At 43.3% G+C, this 8,996-nt stretch overlaps 1 protein-coding gene across 1 annotated transcript; it reads left to right on the top strand.

The window, feature by feature from the left end:
- Window positions 1–5,483: 5,483 nt before the first annotated feature.
- Window positions 5,484–8,382, top strand: LOC131022973 (uncharacterized). The gene is made up of 3 exons (XM_057952513.1): window positions 5,484–5,646; window positions 6,432–7,174; window positions 7,267–8,382. Exons 1-3 carry the CDS (start codon window positions 5,484–5,486, stop codon window positions 8,380–8,382), a joined length of 2,022 nt encoding a protein of 673 aa, XP_057808496.1.
- The last annotated feature ends 614 nt before the right edge of the window (window positions 8,383–8,996 follow it).

Genomic DNA, 8,996 nt, shown 5'->3' with positions numbered 1-8,996 from the left:
TATAAATTATTTTTAAATTTATTTAATTTAAGATAATATAGTTGAAATTATATTAATCTGAATCATATTCCCCAATTAAATGTTAACCTTTTGTCAAAATAATAAATATTCTTTTTATATAAATTTTTATTTAATAATATTTTGGAAAAATGTCAATATTGAAGATTTTATTTCGTCTGAGCATCATCTCGTCTGAACCACCCTGTAGGGTCATATCATCATTTAAAGCCTAGAAGACGACATCTAATGTTTGAACACCAGACTTTTCAGCATCATCTCGTCTAGACCTTAAACTACAAAAAATGAATTTTTATGCGTCAATTTTTTAACATCACTATCTGGAGGTTTAAAAATCAAATTTGACTTGTGAGATTATATGATTTGCAGCTTCTAATATCATAACTAACTTGTAAACATCATTTTGTATGAAACTTGAAAAAATCTTGATAAACTTTTATGCATTATTAGCTTCAAATATTATAATTGGGTTCCAAGAATCATCTCGTTTGGAGTTTGAAAGAACAAATTTAACTTTTGAGTATCATCATTTAATTGGGTTCCAGGAATCATCTCGCTTAGAGCAATTCAAGTTGTATTAGTCTCAATCATTCTGCTAGTTAAATATAGACTTTTAATTTTGAGAGCAAGAGCTTCTCCTTGTATAAGTTTTATTTTAGCGAAACCTTATAAAAAAATAAATGTGAAATGAGGTGATTTATATGAATTCTTCACTCGATTGAGATTATTATAAATTTAATACATAATTAAAGATTTCAAATGTATTCATATCCTCTATTGTTCTTTATCTAAATTCTTCATTTTATGCATTACTAATTTCATAATTTATCTATTTTTATTATTATTATTATTATTATTATTGACGAAACTGAAACAAATAATATTTTTAGATATGAAAAATATATTTTTCTTCCCTATACAAATAAAATGTACGGATATTTATAAAAAATAAAAATAAAATTTTAATTATTTTGATAGACATAAAATAAGATTTTGTTTTAAAGTGGGGCACAATTACTATATCGGGCGTCCGCAAAGAGTGTACCACTTTCCTTTTAAAGAAATGACTCCACCATCCACTTTAATCTTTTAACCTTACAAACACTCTTTATTTACAAAAAAAAACTCACCCCAAATTCAATCTCAACCACACACCTCATAAAGTGGTGGGACCCTTTTTCCACTATATCAAAATCATCACCAATTTTATTAAATCCCGTGCCCAGCTAAAGTGCCCCACTTTTGGCGGACGGAGGGAGTATTTGTGAGTGTTAATTTAGAATACCACGTAATTATATATAAGATGATCCTACCTCAAACTCATTGAAATACAAGTCTTTCAACTCCTCAGTCAAATTCTTCCGATTCGTGCCACTTGCATGTGGTATACCTTGAAAGCTAACAGTCACCGTAGCCCATATAGCTCCACTCGGCCTCAAAATACTTAAATATTTGAAATTAAGATTAGAATTAATGTATATTAAAATTTGAAGTAAATTGATACATTATGAAACGTACCCACTAGTGAAATGCACCTGTGTCCGCCCATCCTCGTCAACATCGGATGAAGGAGTGTTGGGAACCCCATGGAATATCTTGTTTTGTTTTGATGATACCAAAATCCTTAGGTTTAATATGTTATAGACTAGAACTGTTTGAACTCAAATGTTAGAGTTCGTTTCTAGTTTAGTTTGCGGTTCTGAAGACTGAAGACTGAAGAACGAAGGACTGAAGACTGAAGTTACCAACTGAAGTATCAGTTGAAGAATCAGTTCGGAACTGATTACTTAATGCGTGCTACGTGGATTCAGCGGACTGATACTAAAGACAAGTATCAGTTAAACATTCTTCCTCGGACTGAACTTCCAACGTTCAAAAGGAAGCCACGTACTCATATAGTACAGCCGCATTAAATGCAGAGATCTCAGGATCATCCCTCTCTGCAGAGGCCATTCCTATTTGGTGGCTACTTTATCAGAGACGTCTCATCTCCTACTCTTCAACATAGCCGTTCCCACCAAACAAGGAACCTCGAAGATTGAAGCCTCAGCCCAAATTCAAAAAGCTCTCCAACGGAAGAAATCTTGAAGACGTTCTCTGCCAACAGATCTATTCAAGATCTCTCCTATAAGTAGTGCTCAAGGATCACTTCAATCTTCATCGATTCAACGACATAAGCTGAAGCTCTGCCAAAATTGCTACTCAGCCCAAAGCTTAACCTCCCCAAAGCTTGAATCGAAGAAGAGAATTTCAAAGCCAAAATCAGTCACTGTTGATTACACACATTCTCTTAGACCTTAGGCAAATATCTGTTTACCCAGAAGCCTAGGTCAAACTTGCTCCAAAAAACTTATTCTTTGAAGTTTAGTTGGCAAGTTTTCAAACCTCCTTTCGAGAGATAGAACCGAGTGTTTGAGTGGTAAAGGAGTTCAGGAAAGTACTTTGACTTTGTGAGATCCTAGTGCAAGGTCGTGCTAGGAGTGAGAAATTCAGCGCGAGTGAAGTGTTGGTACTGAAGAGTGGAATCTTCAGTGGAACGGTTGTGTGCACCCGGCAAGCACACGGTTCGGTTTGCAGTGCACCAGTTAAGCACTTGCGGAGTGGATTGTTGGTCTGATCAACCGACCGTGGATGTAGGAAGTATTTTCCGAACCACGTAAAAGTCTCTGTGTTATTTACAGCTTTCAGTTTTACATTCTTACTTGTGTATTTACATTTGATAAACTGAATTCTGATTAACTGCAAAGAGAAACTTAAGACTAACAACGTGCTCAATCGAGGCTATTACGAAACAAAGTTATTTCCGCTGCGTATGATATCAGTCTGACTGATCAATCCTCTGATAGTCAGGAAGATTTATATCATCTCTGTTTTAGCAAACTCGACTGAAGCCTTTACGTGCATCAGTTAAGTTCTAGTAACTTAATTGTTAACTCTTTACTGAAGAGTCTTTCAGTATCAGTCGTCAACCTTGTTGGTCAAAACTCTTCTCTGTTAACAGGTGTCTTAGTTTGCTTGTAAAGTTTCGTTTTGATCTCTATCTTGAGATCCCTCTGTTTTTAGAGGAAAGAAAAATAGCCCATAGGGGTATTCCCCCCATACACCTATTCGAGACCCTCCGAACTTAACAATTGGTATCAGAGCAGGTTGTTCGCAAGAACACTCTGTTTCTGATTATGTTCTAATTGAACTAGATCATTTTTCTCAAAGGTCTCGAAAAATTTTTCTCTTTCAAAAAGTGCTTGTGATTTGCTCTATCTGTTGTTACCTGTTTTTATGGAGACTAACCACAGTAGATTATGTTCTCTACCTATGTTCAGTATTGAAAAATACGACATATGAAAGTTTCGGTTTGAAAGCTTCCTCACTGCTCAACATTGCCGAATGTGGAAAGTCATCACCAACAGACCAATCATCATCACCGAAATTGTCAAAAGGATTCCCGTTGATCCTGCTCGGGATCCGTTCGATGACGTCCAGATCAAGCAGAAGGCAGACTTCACCACTAAAGAAAGGAAGCAAGATGAGCTTGACAATCTCGTCAAAAGTATCATCTCCAGCACAGTACCAGACAAACGTGTCACCAAGATCATCAAGTGCCAAAGTGCAAAGGAGATGTGGGACATTCTTGAAAGAATGTGCGTAGGCTCCGAGAAAATCAAGGAGAACAAGCTATCCATAGCGTGCCAGAAGTTCGACTCCTTCCTCATGCTCAAGAATGAATCTGTTGACGAGATGGAACTCAGATTCAATCAAATCCTGAATGAAGTTCAATCCATCTCGAAGGACAAGTACACCCAACGAGAAATTAACTTAAAGATTCTTCGAGCACTGCCACGAGGAGATTGGCAGATCTACTCAGTCGCTCATCAGAACAAGCCTGGATTCAGTCAGCTCCCAACAAACAAGCTCTTCTATGATCTCTTGGCAAATGAGTTCGACATCCAGAAAAATCTTGGAATCAAGAAAACTGGAGGATCAGATGAAGATGGTCCTTCAACCTCAAGAGGAACAGCATTGAAAGCTTTAGCAAGAGAAAGCAAGAAGCAAACAAATGAACCAGCGGAACTCAAGCCAGAGGACTTCTTCAGTCAATATGCTCTGTTGACTGAAAGATTCAACAAAATGGAGTCCAAATTCTGCAAGTACAGAAGGTTCCACAAGAAACACTACTGGTGTTTAACGAAACCAACACCTAAACTACGGAATGAAAGGCGTAAACTATACCTAGTAAAGTTGATCGGAAAGGATGAAGTAACAATCGGAGAATCGAGCACGAGAGCAAAATATCACTGTAGTATTCAAGAGTAAATGATAGCGTAATTGTCATACACGAGCACGAGGCCTATTTATAGATTACAATTGAGGATAAAAAGGTAAAATCGATGTTAGTGCATGCGTTTGACATGATTGAAGGGTATATTAGGAATTTCATCTTCACGCGGGAAAATCCTCCGCGTCTTTGGCGATCCTTCTGAAAGAGGCGATCTCTCTGGCACGGATGACTTCCCTGGCGTGGAGGACTTCTCTGACGTGGATGACTTCTCTGGCGTGGAGGACTTCTCTGGCGATGGTGACTTCTCTGAGGGGGATGACTTCTCTGATGATGGTGACTTCTCTGATGGGGATGACTTTTCTGATAAGGGTGACCTCTCTGATGGAATTGACTTCTCTGGTGAGTGTATCTCTTCTGCCATATTCGTCCCGCCAGTGGGGTCGATTCCTCTGATTTGTATTCTTTCCCTACTCTGCACATATTACTCCTCATCAACCACTCCCCCCTCTAGTCTGGTTGAACCGGGTATTCTTCGTGTTCAACCATTGTAGTATTGTTAAAGCTGGTGCTATGATGTTTTCCCTGATCCCTGCAAGTCATGAAGATATAAACACTCTAATATTTTACGAAAATAAAGGTAAGTCCTGTAAGTTGCTCTCTGGTGTTTTTGTCACTCCTCCCCCTGGTCTGGCTAGTTCACTTCTGGAATAGTGCAACTAGTCAGAGGATTCGCCCGCAAGGATGACGTCACCTGCATTAAATGCCTGCCCGATCTACAGTGCTTTTTCCCGTACCCCGAGGTTACTTTTTAACCCTTGCGTCCTTTCGTCTTTCCGTAGGAATTTTTAGCCGTCGATTTATTTCTGTATGCCACGTGTTGTTCATCCCGCATGTTGGTAGTTGCCCGCGTATACTTTTACTTAGTCGATTCGAACTCCCGTTTTTCACTATTCTTCTTCTCCGGTTTTATCAAACTCCCTCTTCTGCAAATTCCGGCGATTCTCCCTCCTGTTCCGGCGTATCTTCAGCGACCCTTCCGCTCCGGTATTTTGCAATCAAACTTTATTTGACCTAGGTAATTCGCATACCCTTCTCTCCCAACTCTTGTGATTAGTTATAGCGTAGGGGTGTGATTATTTGGTGCTCTGATTGAGCGTGCTAGAAAACCCTAGGATTGGTATTTCTGGTAATGGCTTCTACTTCCGCTCCTCAACCCTCGCGTTCGCCCTCTCCTTCTTCCCGAACTTCTTCATCTTCCTCTCCCCAACTCCAGGATCTTGATAACCTCCCTTCCCCCACTGCTTCTCATGATTCCCAAACTGTTCCCAGTTCTTCTCAGCCTAAGAAAAGGGGTAAGAAGACCCCCTACCCCCGAGGCGTGTTCCTGACTCCCTCCTTAATGTCGCGGCGGTTGAGAGATTAGCACGTAAATGTCGTCACCCCGAAGGTTTAAAATTCGAAGCCTTCTCTAAAAGTTCAACACCTCCCGAGAGCCTTCGCAACCCTAGGGTAATAGTCATCTGGCAAGCCCAAATAGACGCTGGCCTAAGGCTCCCTCCTCCTACCTTTTTGGTTGATGTTTGCAACCATTTTCATATTCCTTTTTTCCAAGTTGCTCCCTCTGCCATCCGAAGACTATACGCCTTCCATATCCTTTGCCGAGCCCACGGTGTTGAGGACACTGCCAAACTATTCTGTCAAACCCAATCTCTTCGCATGCAAGGCAATCCTTTGTATAGCTTTGCGGGTCTTCGGAGATTTCCCACTTCTTTCCTTTCCTCTTTAAATTCTTCTGATGGCGGTTTTTTGAGCTATTACTGTTATGTACGCACCCTTCTCGGCACCTGGCGCGAGTATTATGTTCGGGAACTAGAATGGCACAATTCCCGGACCAATTATAGACCAGCCTCCCCAGAAGCTCCCTCTGCCTTTGACCTGGATGTCATAGCACGTCTGAATGCTATGAACAAAGTCCAGCCCTTAGACTGTAAATACCTTGCTGAGAATAATTCGGCTCTGGCATACAATGGCCTGTTTCCCCTATATCCACAGAGATCAATAGGTAAAGAATATGAGATAGAAAAATACATTAACTTCTGTTACCCTGATGCTAACGGTATAGCATTTTGATTTGCAGACATGTCTTGGAGGAAGAAGTGCAGGGACAATCTGCCCACTATTGCTTCTCCTGTTCCCAGTGGGGAGCATGGTACCAGGGGTTCTGCTTCTGGGACAAGCCCCTCAGAACAGCCAATTGAAGCCGAGCTGGTCGCCCTCCCTCCTGTGGTAGAAGTCCCAGAGGGAAATGTGGAAGTCTCACGCCCCTTTGATGCCGAGGGGGTTGATGCGGGTAGCCTTATTCACAGGCGTGGCCGCTCCCATGCTGGTGATACATCTGGTGCCGATGAAGGAGATGTCCAGATTGTGGACATTACCGATGAAGTTCCCTCGCCTGATTCGGTCCCTGGTGTCACCCTCTCCGAACTATCAAAGAAAAGGAAGAGAGGTTCCCTGATCTCCGTCGGTGAAAAAGAGAGACAGGAGGGCCTGAAGAAGGCCAGCAAGTCTTCAGAGCCAGCGAAGAAGTCTGCTGGTGGTTCGAAGGTTCTCTCGTCTGCCATGGAGAAGGGCAAGGGGCCAGCAAAGAAGTCTGCTGGTAGCTCTAAAGTTCCCGCTTCTGCCGGGGGAAAAGGCAAGGGGAAATCTGTGGTGTCCCCTGCTGATGAACCAGCAGATGTTGTTCCTGGGCCGATCTCGAGTTTGTCGGGTCAAGGGCTAATTGATGCCTTGATAGCTCGTGTCCACTCAAAGGACCAGGAGAAAGTGGAGCAATTGTCCCGGGGAGCTTTAGCCACTCAGTTATGCCAGTTGGCTCTTCAGGTACCCTGCTTCTTATACTTTTATCATAGAGAGAAAAACGAAGTTACTAACCTTTTTATTGTTCTGTCGGAACCCCTTTTGTTTTCTTGCAGGTGGAGGCTCGGATGTGGGGAGCTGTTAAGTGCATCCACGACTACGACATGGCAGAGAAAGAAAGAGAGAAGGAGCAGGCGGACATCGCCAAGCGTGATGATGATGTCGCTGGGGTGGTGGAGCGTCTAAGTAAGGCTGAAGCAGAAATTGCTGAGTTGAAGGCTCAGCTGGCTCAAGCAGAGGTGGAAAAGTCTTCCCTGGTTTCTGAACTGACCAGGACGACCAAGGAAGGCCATGAGAACTTGGCCCGGTTCAAGGCAGGATATGAAGAAGCCTACAAGGAGACCCGACGGGGTTGGAAGAAAACGCTTGTGGAGGCGCAGCATCGTGCCTATGTCTTGGGGGCGCGAGATCAACGCCTGGAGTATTTCTTGTCTCCGCAGGGTCAACACTTTCTGGGGTTGATGCTGGAAGGCACTTTGGCGGCCTTCAAGCGGACTCAAGAGTACTTGGAGGATTTCGGACCCCTCTTTGCCTACGTGATACAGCAGTCCGCCTCCAAGGCGTTAGAGATGGCGGGGGCGACCTCGGAGCAGCTCGCTACCCTGGATTTGCATGCCCTGATGGATAACCTCCAAGATGAGGAGATAAACAAGCTGATGGGGATCCCTGTGGATTCTCCGAAGAAACCAGAATGGTGGTATCCAGTGCTGGAGAGGGCTATTCCCTATTTCGCCTTTGGGGTTGGGTCTGTTTCAGTGCCCTCTGCTCCATTGTACGCGCCTGCCTTCTCTGCTTCCCTGGCGGGCTTTGTGAATCGGCTGCGGGACCCCACCAACAAAAGCACCCGAAGGTTTTCTCAGTATGGTGTGGTGCCTCCTCTGCCCTCCGACTTAGCGGCCTTCGTTCCTGAAGATTCCGCTTCCTCCTCCGCTGTGATGAATCAGCTTTTTACCTTGTACCGAGATGAGAAGACGTTTGTGCAAGAAGCTGTAAAATTGCTGGACCTGGGAGTTCGTCTCCCCGAGGTAAAGGAAGTTGGCATGTTGCCCGTGTTCGCAGAGGGAGCCGTTTTTGGCCAAGTCTCTACGAGTGATGTTCCTCCCCCGGTTTCATCTACCTCTGCTCCTGCCCCTTCTGCCATTGATAGAGATGCTTCCGTTCCTCCTGCCTGAGTTAATAAAATTTTTGTAATTTTTTGGTCTGTATGAACTTAATACTTACCTCCTGTTTTTGATATGCAACTATGCCTTCTCGGCCTGTTTATATGAAATTTCTTCCCTGCTTGTACTGCTTTTTTCCCTTTCATTACTTGTGTTGTTTTTGTTGCTTTCACGTTCATGTTGAATCTGTGCTTGGCTTGGTTTGGCTCATCATGCTTGTTGTCAGTGTTTCTTTGATTTTCTCCTTCGAGATTTCTCTGATTTCCGCTGTGGGGGTTCTGTTGATTCTTCTGGCAGGAACTTCGGTTGACTCTTCTGGAAAGGATTTCACCGCCTCCTCTGATGAGGATTTGGTTGATTCCTCTGGAAAGGATTTCACCGCCTCCTCTGATGAGGATTTGGTTGATCCCTCTGGAAAGGATTTCACCGCCTCCTCTGACGAGGATTTGGTTGATTTCTTTGTCAATGATTTCGCGCTTCCCATCCAAGCTGCTTCCCATCCGAGCTGCTTCCCCTCCGAGCTGCTTCCCATCCAGGCTTGAGCACTCTGCGCGGAGCATGGAGGACCCGGGGGGTGCAACCAACTTTCGCGGCTTACGATTAAATAGTAACCCTCTGCGTGGAGC

Source organism: Salvia miltiorrhiza, chromosome 4, assembly GCF_028751815.1.
Source record: "Salvia miltiorrhiza cultivar Shanhuang (shh) chromosome 4, IMPLAD_Smil_shh, whole genome shotgun sequence".
Taxonomy (NCBI): Eukaryota; Viridiplantae; Streptophyta; class Magnoliopsida; order Lamiales; family Lamiaceae; genus Salvia; species Salvia miltiorrhiza.
Note: the sequence above shows the minus strand (reverse complement) of the source record. Positions and strands in the feature narration are given on the sequence as shown.